The sequence below is a fragment of the Heteronotia binoei genome, chromosome 21 (genome assembly GCF_032191835.1).
Source record: "Heteronotia binoei isolate CCM8104 ecotype False Entrance Well chromosome 21, APGP_CSIRO_Hbin_v1, whole genome shotgun sequence".
NCBI classification, from domain to species: Eukaryota; Metazoa; Chordata; class Lepidosauria; order Squamata; family Gekkonidae; genus Heteronotia; species Heteronotia binoei.
Genome location: NC_083243.1, coordinates 160,381,966 through 160,398,337, shown reverse-complemented (window position 1 = coordinate 160,398,337; position 16,372 = coordinate 160,381,966). Strand labels below are relative to the sequence as shown.

The 16,372-nt window shown below is 42.2% G+C and overlaps 1 protein-coding gene across 2 annotated transcripts in view; it reads left to right on the top strand.

Moving 5' to 3' along the window:
* The window catches only part of CD151 (CD151 molecule (Raph blood group)), a 68,289-nt gene extending 52,296 nt beyond the window's left edge, over positions 1 to 15,993 (top strand). For both annotated transcript variants that reach the window (XM_060263206.1, XM_060263207.1), the window contains 4 exons: positions 691 to 795; positions 3,506 to 3,661; positions 10,878 to 10,964; positions 13,607 to 15,993. In XM_060263206.1, the coding sequence (XP_060119189.1) occupies positions 691 to 795; positions 3,506 to 3,661; positions 10,878 to 10,964; positions 13,607 to 13,666 (408 nt within the window). In that variant the 3' untranslated portion in view covers positions 13,667 to 15,993. The remainder of the gene's footprint in view (positions 1 to 690; positions 796 to 3,505; positions 3,662 to 10,877; positions 10,965 to 13,606) is intronic.
* The last annotated feature ends 379 nt before the right edge of the window (positions 15,994 to 16,372 follow it).

The window sequence follows — 16,372 nt, the reverse complement described above, 5'->3', positions numbered from 1 at the left end:
AGAGAGAACTTTGCTTGAAACTCCACAGAACTGCTGCTGCCAATGCATTTTGGGCTAAATGGACCATCTGTCTAAGTTAGAATAATGTATTTCCTTGTATCCACTAGCTGTATTGTACAGAGCATGTTCCTTCAGTGGCCTCCCCAGGAACCATTCCTCTCGGTCAGCAACTACATGCATGTTGTATGTATCTCATGTTGAATGGAGCAGAACTGGATCTGCACAAACATCAGGGTTACTGATAGTCTACAGTACAAACTCTATCAAGCTAAAGTGCTTGGGTCTAAACTAGCATCAGTTCAAGTACTTAGCCTAAGCTGGTTTGAGAAGAACTGCCTGTTCACATGCAGAAAAGATGAGAAAGAGTCTTGCAAAGTCAGAAGTAGGTGCAGAAGAGGGGACAATTTAGGCAAACCACCTGGTCTGCATTTATTCATTTGAAATGTTATTTACTTGGCGACCACCGAACCCCTGACCCAGTATTGTGTTGTGTTCATTTCCTTTACATCCTATTAAATTGGACAAGGGGTTGGCTGAGTTGCTGTAAGGCCAATGTTTCATTACATGAAGTATTCAGTTTCCTCAGAAAAGATGGTAAATCAACAGAAAATGATAGAAAGACTGAATTGGAAAATGATGATCACCATGTTTCCTTTCTATTCCCAATCACCACCACTACTTCCTGCATAGTTGAGTATGGAGTTGAAACAAAACCTGAAGGACACAATGACCCAGAAGTACCGAAAGCCAGGAGAAGAAAGTGTGACCAGTGCAGTGGACAAACTGCAGAAAGAGGTAAGTCTAGAAAATGGGGAAATTTTTTTTTAATCCTTTTTAAACCATGGCACCATGCAAGGAAGCCAGTATATTACTCCTCTTTGGACAGTGGGATATGTGATGCTTGTTTTAATTTAATTTAATTTTTCGATTTATACCCCGCCTATCTTTTGTGCCTGTACAGATGGTAGAGTTGGGCTGAGAAATGGCATGCCTGGTAAATATCAATAAGCTGAATTGCATCTCATTTGCCTTTTATCACTGATGCCTCTTCCCAACACCACTAGAAGGCCAACGGCACCTCAAAGACTAGCATTCACTTCTTCAGATGTATGTCAATAACTCACCTTCTTGGGCCCCCCATAACTTGGTCTATCCATGTGGGGGTGACCCAACCCTCTTAAAGAAATCCTTTCCTCCCCAGCCTCTCTCCTGAGGTTAAGAAGTTCTTGGGTAACCTGCCACCAACCAGAGTCCTTATTTTTGTCTCAGTGTTGTGCACCAGTGCCCTGGCACACTAGTCTTTTCTAGAAGGGGGGGGGGCAATTTTTGATGAGGATGAAGTGGGAAGGATAGCTTAAAGCAAAAGCCTTGCCATACTATCCAGGCCTGTAATAGTACCCTGTTGCTGCTACTCCAAGGTGCTGAGATGATACATGGGCTAGTTTGGGCTATGCTCTGGTGCATAGGTACTATAAACATATATAGGAATGAAGCCTGTGGATTCCTCCCCACCCTTGACATGCATAAAACATCTTTGTGTGAACCTGCACATAAACTTCCATGCATGAACTCATCCTGCCCACCCCTTTTTTGTGACAATGTGTGGGGGGGAAGTCTATTCATATATGAATGCACACATCTCTGTTCATCCATTCAGCATATTCCGTGCATAGCTGGGGGAGTGCAATGTTTACTCTGCCATGAGTAGAACCAATTAATTGAGGCTGGTTCAAATGGTGTCTAACAGATCTTGAGTTTCTAGAGGGATATGTCTGAACTTTGTTACAAATAAGACTACTCGGCTGCACAGAGGAGCTTGAGAAGACTCTGGATTGTTGACAAATGATCTGTAGATCACTTTCCTATCCTATTTTGAGTTGACCTCTTGCAGTGCTAGTTAAGAGGTGTTGTACAGGGGCATTTATAACTTTATCCTCATTCCTGAGGTAGGAAATCCTAAACGAGGCATGTCGGTGGTGCTGGTTAAAATAGAAGACTGAATTGGTGGCCACATTGCTGAGGCACCTTTCCATGTTTCTCTTCACAGTTTAATGATCAGATTAGGTCATAAAGGGGGGGGGGATGTAAATATCACATATTTTCCAAATGGAAGGCCTTTTTGAACATGGAAGATAGCCTTCACTTACTGCTTGTCACATTTTTCTAGAAAGTTGATCCAAAGGTACAGAGAAATAGTTATAGGAAATGTAACTCAGTTCAAGAGCAGGATCTTTTCAGAAGGAAAGGGTGCTTCTTGTTCCTTTCACCAATCATGTCAGTCCATCGTGCAGCACTTTCTTATTCTATATGACCATGTCTGATATGCTTAGATTTCCCAGTTCAGAAAAAAAAAGCAGAGAATGGTTTGGGGTTTATAAAAAAACTTTTTCATAGAACTAATTTTGTGGTCTCTGCTTTCTATATAGTAAAACTGGTTTACAATTGTGACACTGTATGCTGTTGTTCATAAAAATATTGATAAGGGTTTTATTGTGCATTGCCTACACCCATTGGGTTAGCAGTCTGAAGATCAAAAAACACTTCATCATAAAAAACTCAGCATATATGGTTCTTAAATGCCACAATGCAGTGGTCCCCAACCTTTGTGGCACCGGGAACCAGCACCAGGGCCGGCAGGGTGGGAGCACCAAATTCGGCCCCCCCTACAGTGCCACACAGCCTTCCTGCCCCACGGCCGTGCGGCCTCGCAGCAGTGCAGCCTCGCCACCCCTGTCTCTCCTCGTGGCACTTCCTCCACCATTAGTTTTTACAATTTTAAGGCTGGAGAAGGGGGGGTGAAGTGCCACCTTCCCCAGCTCTTTAAGGGCCAACCAATCGGTGGGGAAAACCTTCACAGTAGTGGCAGGCAACCTGCAGTGCCACCCTTGTCTCCTCCCCACTTCCTTCCCACACTCAGGAAGGAAGTGGAGAGGAGGCAAGGGCGGCGACACTTCTTCAACAGGTTTCTGGCTGCTGCTGCGGATATTTTTTCCTGCTGATCAGTTGATCGGCGGGGTCAGCCGTTAAAGAGCTGGGGAAGGTGGCTTCACCGCCCCTTCCCCCACCTTAAAATTGTAGAAACAGAGGGTGGAGGAGGCACCGCAAGGGATGGCGAGGCTGCACAGTGCCATGGGGGGGGGGGCGCCAGGCTTCACGGCCTGGTTGCTAACAGGCCATTGACCAGTACTGATCTGTGGCTCGGGGGTTGGGAGGCCCTGCCACAATGCACCCCAAGCCTGAGTGGATCTCCTATATGGCAGGTGTTGCAGGAACCGTGAGATGAGTCTCATAGCTTAGTCCATGCAGGTCCCATAGTTTTAGGAATAAATTTTCTTGGGGGACATGGCTGCTAAGGGGAGGGGATCACAGGAAAGGTGCATGACAATTAGCACCTTCTACAGGTAGGTTGCTGGATCTAACCCATAGAGGTATAGATGATGGTTTCTGGCAAGACTGTGCAAATTTACTCATATGTATTAAATTGTTGTCTTTCTCTCGTGTATAGTTTAAATGCTGTGGCAGCCATAATGCTTCGGACTGGAGTGACAGTGACTGGATCAAATCCCGTGATGCTATGATGCGAAAGTTTCCTGACAGTTGCTGCAAGACCCCAACAGAATTGTGCGGACAAAGGGATCATCCTTCAAATATCTACAAAGAGGTAAAACTTGATGCCCCTGACATATTTTGGCTCTTGAGGCAGAAGATCCAAATGGTTCCCTTTTCTAAGCTGTTTAACATGGAGCATAATAGTCTGTTGGAGAGTTCCCTTGCATACACTTAAGTGAAAATAATGGGAGCTGGAAAGTAATGGGAGCCCTGGCACAGCTGCATTCCAATGAGACTTGCGTTGAAGAGTTTCTCAATAGACGGTGTCCCGTATTAAAGATGTGTCCCTCACAACTACTCTTAATGGCATCCAGTAGGGCTCCTTAATTTCTTAGTTGTCCACTGTGTTAAGGAAATACTTTCTCACCGCTGAGTAATCCATAAGGATAAGTTGGCCCTTACCTGGTCATTTTGCTTCACCAACACCACCAAGGTGGATCCAGGTGGGCAGCCGTATTGGACTGAAGCAAAACAACAAAGTTGGAGTCCAGTGGCACCTTTAAGACCAACAAAGTTTAAGTCAAGGAATATGGTACAAGATATAAGCTTTTATGTGCACAAACACTTCTTCAGGCTGGCATCTGAAGAAGTCTGCATGCACATGAAAGCTTTTACCTCGATAAAACTTTGTTGCTCTTAAAAGTGCCACTGGACTCAAAGATTTTGATAGGGATGGGAAGCAAAGTACTCCATCCCTGTGTAAAAATCCATTTTGACAAACAGAATTTTGAATAAAATCTCTTTGGGTTGGTTGCTTTTCTAGTCTTGTTTTCTTTCTAGTCTTTCAGGAAAGCGAGGACTATAGTTTAGTGGCTAAGAGAGTTAGCTGTGAACTGGAAGCCTTTAGGGAAACTGTTGTCTCTCCACCCTGCAATTGGCAATATGGAGATAGTGCTGACCTACCTTACAAGGTGGTTCTGAAGAATGACATATGTAAAGTGCTCTCAGTTCATTTCATAGGGAAGAGTGATTATTATTTTTGCATGCAAGCCTTTGTCCTGCTGCAGAACAAAAGGTGTGTGGATGTATGTGAAGATAGTTGTGCAGTAATAAAGAAAAAAGATGTCAAATTCATCTATGTTCAAAAAGCAAACCACTAGATAGAGAGGTTAGTGTGCTCATCGATGGCTCAGGTTTTGGTAATGCCATTTCTGGAGGTGTGTGGGCACTGCGGCTATGTTCTAGAGTGCTAATTTACTGTAGCAGCCAAAAGTTAACCAAATTCTAGATTTCTATTGCGAACTCCCTAGACAGTTGGAGGCAAGTGATTATACTCTTAGACTCAAGTCTTCTTCTGTGATGCAATGATACAAATAGTGGGGTTGGGGCCTGTACATATGGATGAGCTAATGTATGTGAAACACTCAGAGAAACTCTGAAGTGCTAAGTATTGTTTTCTTAGAGCCTGAGATACAAATAGGAGAGGGTTATGCAAGAATGTTAAGAAAAACACATGAAGGATCGTAACCCCAAATTACTAAGAAATCTTCAGTATATGCAAATAAAGAGTTTGGACTGTTCTATGGACATTCTTAGAATAATGTGGGAATTTGATGATTAAGAGACTATATATGAAAATATTGGATGAATTGTATTTGTTTGAATATATTGAACATTTCTAAGTAATTTTGGGCTAGATAATTCTGTGTGTTTTTTCTTGACTACTCCTAGAACTTCCCATGGGTTCATCCCATGCCAGCATAATTTTTTTCATATGTTATGTCTAGCCTGAGTTATCCTGTAGCTCAGCTGATTTCCTAGTTCCTCGAAATCCTGGCTGGTGCCCGGGAGGTAGATGACAAGATTAGGGAGGTGACTATATGAACAAAAAAGATCCTTTCAAAATGATTAATCTTCTGACTTTCAAAAAGAGGCTACAGACGGGCAGGGCAAGAATAACTTCAACAACTAAGCTTGTTTTGGTCAGACGGAGACAGACTAAACCCCATGCCTCAGGGCATGAGCACTGTCTAATGACCCAAATCTCAAAAGTTTTCAGAAAACAGTGCCATTTCCCCATACTTAGACACTTCCCTACAAATTGCCTTTTGAGCTGGATTGGTCTCTGGCTGGCTAGAAAATATATATGGAAAGAGCAACTTGAGGAGTATCTACATAATAGATTTAAACTCATTTTAGTCATCATTTCCTCCCCTAAGAAATCCCAAGAGTATATTTCTGTAACAAAGGCCCATTACGCATGCACACCTTACTGCAGGTTTTCAGAGCCATAAACCTTTAATCTTGACTTCAGATTTTGTGCCCACTTTATACACCATTCTTCACTCTCCAGAGTATTTATTCTGCAGCTACTATTTTAAAAATGCACTTTTAAAAATCAGGCGAAACATCACTTGTGATGTATGCGGGTGGTGTCCAAAGTTTGTTTGTTTTTTTTAATTTATGCAGTTGTCCTGTTGCAGCTGCCCAGTAATGTCCAGCAAGCACCTTCCATTTAAATCCTCGTGGTTCAGGTTTTGCACATGCATTTACCATTAGTTCATTGAATGAAAGGGAACAGAGAGGGATGCAGGCAACAGGGGGGAAACCCAATGCTGAAGTTGAGAAGACTTTTTTTGAAACTGACAAGCATCTGCAAAGTCGTTTTCCATATTGCAGGAGCACCAGGGGTTTCTCTGCTATGTTATTAGCCACTGTGAAAAATGGAAAAGGTCTCATAATATGGGAAACATATTGGGTGTACAGAATGCACTGACACTGGCATTGCAAGCTATGATTGTTGGCAACGTGTGTGTGCATCTCTGTGTGCATGTGCCTGTGCAATGTCAGCTGCAACTCCACCCCACTTTGCACAGGGCTGTAATTTGTATGGGGGAGGAGTCCTCTGGAAGAATCTCTGGAGAGCTTAGTCTTGTGCCACTAAATTGAAAAAAAAAAGTGTGCGTGTGTGTATTTTTGCCGATGCCCTAGCGCAGCTGCATAGTAACACTAATTTCCTGTCCTTGCAAATTTGCATAGAGAATATTTGTGAGTCTCTAATTTGATCGTGTACACTGGTCATGGTTTTTTTTAAAAGCATGTCCTGTGCAGATTGCACTCTGTCCTCCAAATGGATCAATCCCAAGTGATTCTTATGTTTGGCAGTTCACAGAAGGTCCAGGTGGCTCAGCCACCATTCTAATGTTAGGCTTCCTGACACTATCAAAATGGTTTCTCCCCCAGAAAACTTTGTTCACTAAAGCATTAAAGGGAAGAATGTGTCCAAAGCTTTAGGCTTCCCATCCCATCTCTCTCTTTACATCTCATGTCAATTTAATTCTGCCCTGAATCCCCCCTCCCCTTTTTCTGTTTTGGATGCAGCACTGAAATCCTTTTTTGTGTGTGTGTGCGTTTTTTTGCACTGAGGATGCTTTTTGCCTCCTTCCTCCTCAATCCCCTTTTCAGTCAATACCAGAAGGGAACTAAACCTAGAGATGTAAAATTTTTGGAAATTTTGAAGCTCGGGGGAAAAAAACAGTTTTTTTCTTCTTTTTTTCCCCTGGAAAAAACGGAATTTTTTTGGAAAAACTGAAAAAAAAAATGCTACATTAGCACTTCTTTTTTCTTTTCTAGATTGAAAGTCATTGTGTTACTTTAGGAACATAAAATATGACTATGGACAATTTTACTTGGCATGAAATCACAACTTGCATATTAAAAATATTGTGTAGCCAAACAATTATTACAAATAGAATTTGCTTTTTAAATAATATTTATTTGTAATTGTATCAAATGGAGCAAGTCTCCTGAACTGTTTACTAGTTTATGTGGAATAGACAAAACCTCCACAAAACAATTTTTAAAAATCCAGAAGTAACAATTATTCATATTTCCTCTCCACAGTATTAAATAAAAATAAAAAACTCATTCTCATAAAAATAATTGAAGGAGGGGAAGTGTATAGAAGGGAGTGTAGGACTACGTTTCAATGAATGGGCATGATCTAGGACTTGCTTGTCCTCAGTGCACAGTGATTAGAACAATCTGATACCATACGTATTTTTTAGAAATGATTTGGAAAATACCTGAACTCTTTGTCTTAAAATATTTATTCATGTTAAAATAAAACGTTCCATAATCAATTTTTTGGAAGAAAAAAACAGAAAAGACTTCAGGGAAAAAATGAGTAAAACCAGTTTTTTTCTGAATTTTTCCATTTTTTTCCGAGGCCTTCACATCTCTAACTAAACCTTATGCAGCTCCTTTTAAACTTCCTCCATTGTTTTACTTTTTTAAAAATTCAGTGATCCCAGACAAACAGTAGTCTGATATCACTAAGGCTGGTGCCACAGGTAAAAAAAAAAGAAAAAAAGGGAGGATGGTGGCTTGTACAGTGGGTGGAACAATGTGAGCTGGTGAACTTAAAGGGAAGCAAAAGTGTGGTGGGGAAATCCAAAGGAATCTCTACACTTTTGAATTACCTTCAAAGACCAGCACAAAAGTGTGTTCAGAAAACCTAGGGAAACAGTGACCAGAAAGTGACCTGAGCCCTGAAGGGAGGAAAATCTATGCAGAACAACAAAGAAAACCCAACAGACATGCATGGTGAAAGCGAGAGAAAACACCCATGCATATTAGGCAAAAGTTGATGGTTTTGCCAGTTTACAGTTCCCTGGTCTCTTTGGAATTAAGCTGGTATAAAATTTATATACATTTGTATTGTTGAAATGCACTCAGGAAAAAAGTGTTATTCTGTCATTACTGAGGGCCGATTTCTGATGTTAAACTGACAAAGAAGCACAAATTGCTCACACTTCCAAAATTTCACATGTATTATCTGAAATGGAAAAGTCCCTGCTTCTGTAAAGGGTACAAATGAGCCCTTTCCTACCTATCAGTATGAAGTGCTTTAGGGGACAGGAAGAAACCATCTCCGCATAGAGCTGTACATTAGAGTCAGAATACTGACAAGCGTGGGAATGCCTTTTCCTGGAGATTATTCTGGCTTTGGGTAGAACCAGGAGTAGGAAGAAGATGGATTTGGTTGACTAGGAGGAAATCATGAGATTTTTAATTGAAACCCAGTACTTAAATAGGTATTATCTGGAACAGAAAAGCCCCGTGGCGCAGAGTGTTAAAGCTGCAGTACTGTAGTCCTAAATTCTGCTCACAACCTGAGTTCGATCCCAGCGAAAGCTGGTTCAGGTAGCTGGCTCGAGGTTGACTCAGCCTTCCATCTTCCGAGGTTGGTAAAATGAGTACCCAGCTTGCTGGGGGGAAAGTGTAGATGACTGGGGAAGGCAATGGCAAACCACCCCGTAAAAAGTCTGCTGTGAAAACATTGTGAAAGCAACGTCACCCCATAGTCGGAAACTGGTGCTTGCACAGGGGACCTTTCCTTTCCTATCTGGAGCAGGCACCTCATTATAGCATCCTCCCCACCCCACATTCAGGCTAACATGTCTAAGATAAGAGAGGGCCTAGTTTGGAAATCAGCTAAACATTTCTCTAAACTTAGGCATGATTTTTTTTAATAGTACCACAAAAAGGTAGCTAGAGATGATTGGAGTGAGGAACCATGGGAGACTTTCAACCAATTACTTTTGATCTCAGCTTTGTAAGCAAATCTTCAGTGAATTTTTGTCAGGGTCAGATGAATCAGCTGAATTTGAATGTCAAAATGAACTTCTCCTATTGTCAAAAAACCATTGTCTGTAAAATGAACCAGACCCCAAAACCTTCCCCCCCATTTGAGGCTTGGTTTAGTACTTTTCCTTTAGTACTAGGTCAAAACATTCATTTTTTACTCAAACTTTTGACTAAAGGATTCCATCTTTTTAAAGCTGTTTTATGGTTTGTTGTTAACTTGAAGTCTGTTTTATCAATATCATTGTAGACTGCTGTATTTTGTCTTTTTATGCCTTGGTTTGTTCTTTGCTCACTTATTATATTGCCTTGGCTGATTCTGTGTTATTGTTTTAGTTGTGAGCCACTCTGAGCAGGCCTGGAGGAGTGGCATAACATTTTCTGAGTGAAAATAGCATCAGGAGGAGGTAGTAGGAAGTATTTGTATTCTGTTCTTTCTCCAGGGGGCTCAGAGAGGTACTTACAGGCCGTTTTCCCACTGAGCTTACCACGGAGCGACGTCCCTCTTCACCACGCAGCGTCTGCGCAGATTTCCCACCAACTGCTCCGAGGCTGCTCCGAGGAATCAGGAAGTTCCCGACCTTTTGCGTCGCAAATGTAAACTGCCAAAAACCAGTTTACATTTGCGACGCAAAAGCCGCGGCTCTTCCGGGTTCTGCGGAGCAGTTCGTACGAAATCCGCGCAGATGCTGCGCGGTGAAGAGGGATGTCACTCCGGGGTAAGCCCTGTGCGAAAACGCCCACAGTGTTTTGCCCACTCTTCCCATCCCCAACAGAACTACCATTCTGTGAGGTAGTTTATGCTGAAAACTGGGCTAGGGTTATACAGTATGCTTCATGGCTGAGCAGGGATTTGAACTTAGTCTCCCCAGCTGTCTATTCATTACACAGTACTGGCACATGGTTTGAACTTTAAAACCATGAGAAATCCATCCATGTGGATCTGTCCTTGAAGTACAGCCATAGCACAAAGACAGGGTTTTCTAATGGTATAGTTCACTGCATGTCCTTGAGCCAATTACTGTGTCTCAGCTTAACCTACCTCAGTGGATTATTGTGAGTTTAAAATGGGGGAGGGAGACTGGGGGAGAGACCATGTATGCTGTTCTAGACTGCATTAATACTGTTGGACAGCAGTCATCTGCAAGTGGACTGGCTTGTCTGCACAAGATAATCCCATTGCAAATGGCCACCATTAACACAGCAATAGCACAATATCCAATTATGGGTGGATACAGCCTTGGGCTCCTTGGAGGAAGGGCAGGATATAAATGTCATAATCTAGAAAATATGCCTTGCTGTATAAAACAATTTATTTTAAATTGCATGGATCATGAGCCAGCCCCCGAGACTTTTCTGTAATGGACCCTGGCAGACCTTTTCTGACTTGGTACTCTGCTTCATCTACTCCAGGTTAAAAGGAGGTTGTTGGTACAACATAGCCTGGAGCGACTGACCTGGGTTGTATTGCATAGATGGTCTCTATGTAGGCCACATGTATTGGAATGCTGTGATGAGGTATTTAGGCTGATGAAATTCTTGCAGGAGGGAATTCTCTTGTCATCAATATGTGCCCCTTCCCACATCTTTTTGCTTTGTTTATGTACATGTCTTGGATGATCTGACTATCATACTGCACAAAAACGTGTTAAAATACAACAAAACAACAATTCCTCTTCCAGGGTGGCTGCATCACTAAACTGGAAAACTTCATCCAAGAGCATCTGAAAATTATTGGAGCAGTAGGAATTGGCATTGCTTGTGTGCAGGTATGTGCTGGTAATATGGAAGACTGAATTATATTAAGTGTAGGCTTGGAAGACCAGGCTTGAATTCCCCTCCTGGTGCTTACTGTGTGCTGATAGTAAACAGAGTCTGGCTAAAGGATGCTTGTCACTGAAAACCTCTGAAGATCACAACCTACAATAAGCTACAGAAAGTGAAAAGGAAGAGTCACCTCTTCATCCCTCCTCCACCTTCATCTCCTGTACCTTCCACCTTGTTGGGTATCTTGAAGGGGTCATCCTTTCCAAGAAGCAGGGCGTAGGACTGTGGGTGGAGGACAGCCTGGTTTCCCCATATGTGTTGTCTCCCTGTTTTAACTGCCAACTATTCTATAACAAAATAGGAAGGAAACCAGTCAATTTCCCTGTGCCTTTGCCTATAAATTACAGCTTGGCAAGCACAGAAGAGAAAATAAGTAAAAAACTGGTAGAGATAAAGTATGCTTCTCTAAGTTGTGAGTGCCACAAAGTTCTTACTAGAGCAGAGGTGGCCAAACTTGCTTAACAATAAAAGCCACACAGAATAAACATCAACCGTTTGAGATCAGCAAGACATTAACAAGTATCACACACATCTTTATTAAAACTCTTAATACTTTTTTTGCTCAGAAGGATAAAATACATATCTATGCACTTTATCACGCAATCATGCTGAAAGGAGACTTTTTAAAAAAAACTGGGAATAACAGTCTCCATAAAACCAGCATCGGGAAAGGTTAGGGAATTATTTTTTGGGACCAGTGGGAGAAGGAAACACACATGTGCTATATAAATCACTGACCACTGTTTGCATCATTATACATCTCTCTCTGCTTTGACACCAAGGTTAATAAATACAGCTCTTACAAGAGCTATGAAACTAGGGGGGGAATCCTGTGCCACCCTCTTTAATTCCACTCCTTCTTCCACTGGCTCCCTTGGCTCTTGTGCTCTCTTTCCCCCCTGTGGGTCTCCAGGCGACCACTGTAGTGGAAGAAAAGAGCTCGCAAACCTACCTATTTTCCCCTGCTTCACACACGGAGGAAATACTTGCCTACCTGTGTGTCAGTTTTCAGAGGATGACCGAGGTCCTGATGCTAGGCATACTTGCTTGAGAGTAATTCTCCATTAGGTTCCTCCTCGACCTCTGGGAGCCACACAATATGTGTGAAAGAGCTGCATGTGGCTCCCGAGCCGTAGTTTGGCCACTCATGTTCTAGAGCCTTCTTAGGCCTGGAATCCACCTCTGCATCCTGAAAAGTCTTATTGGTTGTAAAAACCACATGGTTAAACAGTGTACCAGCTCTAACCTTAGTTTATTATAATTCTGTAATAGTTTAAGTCTTCTTCTCGTGTTATGGTATGTGCATCAGGGAATGTTCCCATTCATACATATATTTTTCCGAAATAATGTTAATGTGTAAATTGTGAATAAAGGAGAACACAACTTATGGTCGTCAAATATACATGGTTGCAAACAGCATAAGAAAATTTATAATCTAAACCTTCAAATGAGTACCCAGAAGTTGCTAGCCTAGGGAAACAATGAGTAGTTAGCATGCCCTCATCTATGCCAGTGCTAGTAGTTATTTATGGCACACTAGCAGTAGGGGGAAAAAGATTCTTCCTTTTCCCCCAGAAGCATCCAGGCAACTGGGCCCAAGGCCTTGAGCCAGAAAGACAGGATGTATCATCTTCCTCTTGCCATTTAAGCCCGATGAAGAAATCCTGGTTTTATAGACACGAGTTGTCAGTTCTTGATTCTAGGGATTTTCCTTACAGGTTTAAAATAAAGCAATACAAAAAGTGCTATTTTACGATGTGGAGGAGGGCAATTCTGAATGTTTGCCAGGGCTCGCCCATGGATATGGATGACTCAGTAAAAGGACTGCTGTGTTCTAAAGACAGGGGCTATGCAAATAGACTGGTTGTAGTACAGTCAGAAGGCAACCTCTGCTGGTGCAGCATTGCAACAGCAATTCATAGTGAACACTGCAAAAACAGTTAGGAGATTAAATGTTGTTTTACTAAATTCTGAGCAATAGTAGATCGAACTACAGTGTCTAGTAACATCACGGAAGGCACTCAATGCCTTTGTCTCCCTTCCCCACCCATTTGTAATCACTCGTTCCTTTTTGAATAAAAGGGGCCATAATAATGTCACAGAAACAGCCCCAGGAGATGTGCAGGCCTTCCATTGCCATGCCTTCCTTGCCTTTGAGAACAGCAAAATACAGTTAACTCAGGACTAAGAGTGTGCAGTGAAGTTGGAGCTATTATGTTTCCCTTTTATTAATTTATTTGATTAATTTAAAATATTTTATTCTGCCCAGCTTTCACCTGAGCATTTCAAGATGCAGTTTAGAAAAAGCCTGATAAGTGTTGTGGGAAACAGTCCTTGCTTCTTCTATCTCTGTTCCCTCATTATAGGCTCTGTTCCCTCATCTGCTCAGGTTCTCCTTTCCTTCCATTGCAGCCATAGGCCTCTAGGGAATTTGTCCTTTCAGGCAGAGATTTGTCCTTTCTGGCAGAGATGAAAAGCAAAGGGTTGGCAATGCATGATTCAGACGGAGAGTTCTGGCTTGGCATAAAACCTAATCCATCCATATCTGTTTAATGCCTTACCTGTATTCCTTTTTGCTTTCTAGATATTTGGGATGATCTTCACTTGCTGCTTGTACAGGAGTTTGAAATCAGAACCTTACTAGAAGCAGAAACCACCCACCTGCTCAACTCCCACCATCCTCCAGCTCACCACCTATCCTCTGCCTAGCAGCACGAACACTCTGCAAGGATTTTTGCTGCTTAATGAAATTATTCTTGGTGCCTCTGCCAGTTCTCTGTGATGCAGCAGGGGAAACCCAGGGATCACTCAGTCTCTTTTTGTGGTTCCAAAGCACTGTAGTTGCAGATTTTTTCCTGCAAAAAAACCCCCAACCTGTTAAAAACCAGGGCTGCTATGCCATCTGAAAGAGAGATCCTCAAAGCTGTTGAGGGCCCAGTGCCTCCCGTATTTCCCTCTCAGCTCTTTTAATCACCAGGGAAGTTGTCTCTGGAGGGATGACAACTGGCCACAAGAATGCATGATGTGTGTGCAGGTTAGGAGCCAAATTCTCTCCTGCTGTACCCCAGAAGAAAGGGCTCTCTGGACATGCAGAGGTTCTGATGGCAGCTGTATCTCATCCAGGAAGGGTCATTGTCTCTGCCAATGGCTGCCCCTGCTGGGTATGCTTTCCTCTGGTTTGCCTTATGGATGGACTAGGCTACCCATATCAATCTGCAGCTTCTTCCACATGGCCTCTATCTCTAAGCATCAGGCTCTTCTGATGATGAGAGAAGTCTTGTACCTTTCTAATGAAGCATCAGAGGACATTCTGTTCCCTAATTTGAATCCATGGTCTTTTTTTGTTTCTGTTTTTACTTTAGGGCTTTCAGTTAAATTGGGTTCCGATATCTAGAATGTTGTCAAGGTAACTCCATTTCTGGAATGGACCAGGCCTCCTCCATATGAATTAGCCTGTCTCAGAATGACACTTAATTTAATGGGAGAGGAAATGCATTAATAGCTTTGTATCAGTCCTCATAGTCCCATTAACCATTGGGCACTGTCTGGCTGAAGGAGATATGGAACCCATTGCTTGCATACTCCCATTAATTTCCAAAGTATGAGCAATGGAAAAGAAAGTTCTTAAACTGAAGAGCTCAGTATCTCTTTGTATCTGCAATTACTCCATCCTAATGAAGACAGGTGGTTGTCCTAGCTGTAGCTTCCAGCTTTGGATTTGCTAATTTGCCTAGTAACAGAAGAGTTCATTTAAAGATTGCTGTGGGGCGCTTCCCTTTTTAAGGTATCCTTAGCTAGCCCTGCTCATTTCACAGACTTGTCTCTTGCACTATTGCCTCCTGTGTCGAATTTCAATCATAGTGATCTTCAAGTAACACTTTATCCCTTTCATATATCTAAACTCTCAACTGTAGCATCTGCCCTGTAGTCATGGCAGAATATCCGGTGCATGGGTAAGGGCCACATCTCAGTATTAGATCACATACTTCAACATGCCTTAGGTTCAAAGTTCAGTCACCAGTTAAAAGAGTCAAGTGATAGGAAAGTTGAGACATTGAAGAGCTGCTTCTAGACAGCATGGAGCTAGATGGACCAATGGTTTGATTCTGTATAAATTGGCTTTGTACATCTGATTTATCTGGTTTTTGTATTGGCAGATAGTGCCTGATAAAGCTTTTGCAGTGTATCTGGCTAGATTTTGTAAAATTTTTGCTGTCTTCTGTTTACAGCTCTGGTGCCCTAAGAGATTGTGGTGCTTTCTGAAGTCTGGCCCTGTACAGTTCCCACCACAATTCCAAATGTGGTTGTGTGCCCTGCACAAATTACCAAATAACTTTTGAAGTGGTTTATATTGACTTTCCACAGCTGAAGTGGAGACTGAAGAACATGTGCCCTTGTTTCCTTAAAAACCTTAATTGGGTTACTGCCATCTTTAGCCCTGTGTAGATTCTGGCAGACAAGCACTTAACAACACCTTGCTTTCTTAGAATTTTTGTCTAGCAAGTTGCCCCTTCCTGGGGTATGGTAGGAGTGTCTCCTTGGCTTCAGCCACAAGGTTACAAGGTGCCACTATGTTCAAACAGCAGCTGGAAAGGTAGAAAGGGAGGGCATCTATACCATCAGCATGAAAAAGTGTTCATGCAGGAGGAAGATTTTGCAGTGTTCTAAGTACTCAGGTGGAAAAACATCTAAGCTTCTGCAGGACAAGTTACTAACTCAGCTCTTGAGTCATACACAACTTTGTTTCCTAAAAAAGCTATTAACCAAAACATAAACTACTGTTGCTTGAAATGCTATTTCAGTCTACCGAAGTGTACATAAAGTTTTCTCATTCTGGTAGCTGTATTGTGGCATGGTAAGAGAGACCCAGGTATGCTAGTCAGCAATCTGCGCCTGCTCTTCAGTTTTCCTCATATAACAGTGCTTTAATCTCAGTGTGTGTTGCTGGCCAATAAAGCTAATGTGTCTGTATTTTGTTCTATGTAATTCTGAGAAAGTAACACAGGTCATAGAGAAGTTAACCCCATCTTTGTCAACAGAGTGGGGGGGGGGAGGGGCACAGTCACTCTCTTCTTTCTAAGATTCATACAGCCAGACTTATTTCTGTCTTCACAGGCAAATGCTTTCTCTTACTGTACTGAGAGTGGGTCATGGTGTCAGCCATTTCAGTCATATTACTATTTAGACCAGCAACCTTCAACCTCTGGATTGGGAATCCTGGGGGTGTTCATGTGTAGAGTGATTTATGAACCTTTATAGATTACTCAGTTGTGGATTTTGTGTGTATGTTTTCTTAGGTGGCTGGGTTTTTTGTTTTTACTTTTTTTCACATTTGGGTGTGGGTGGGTGT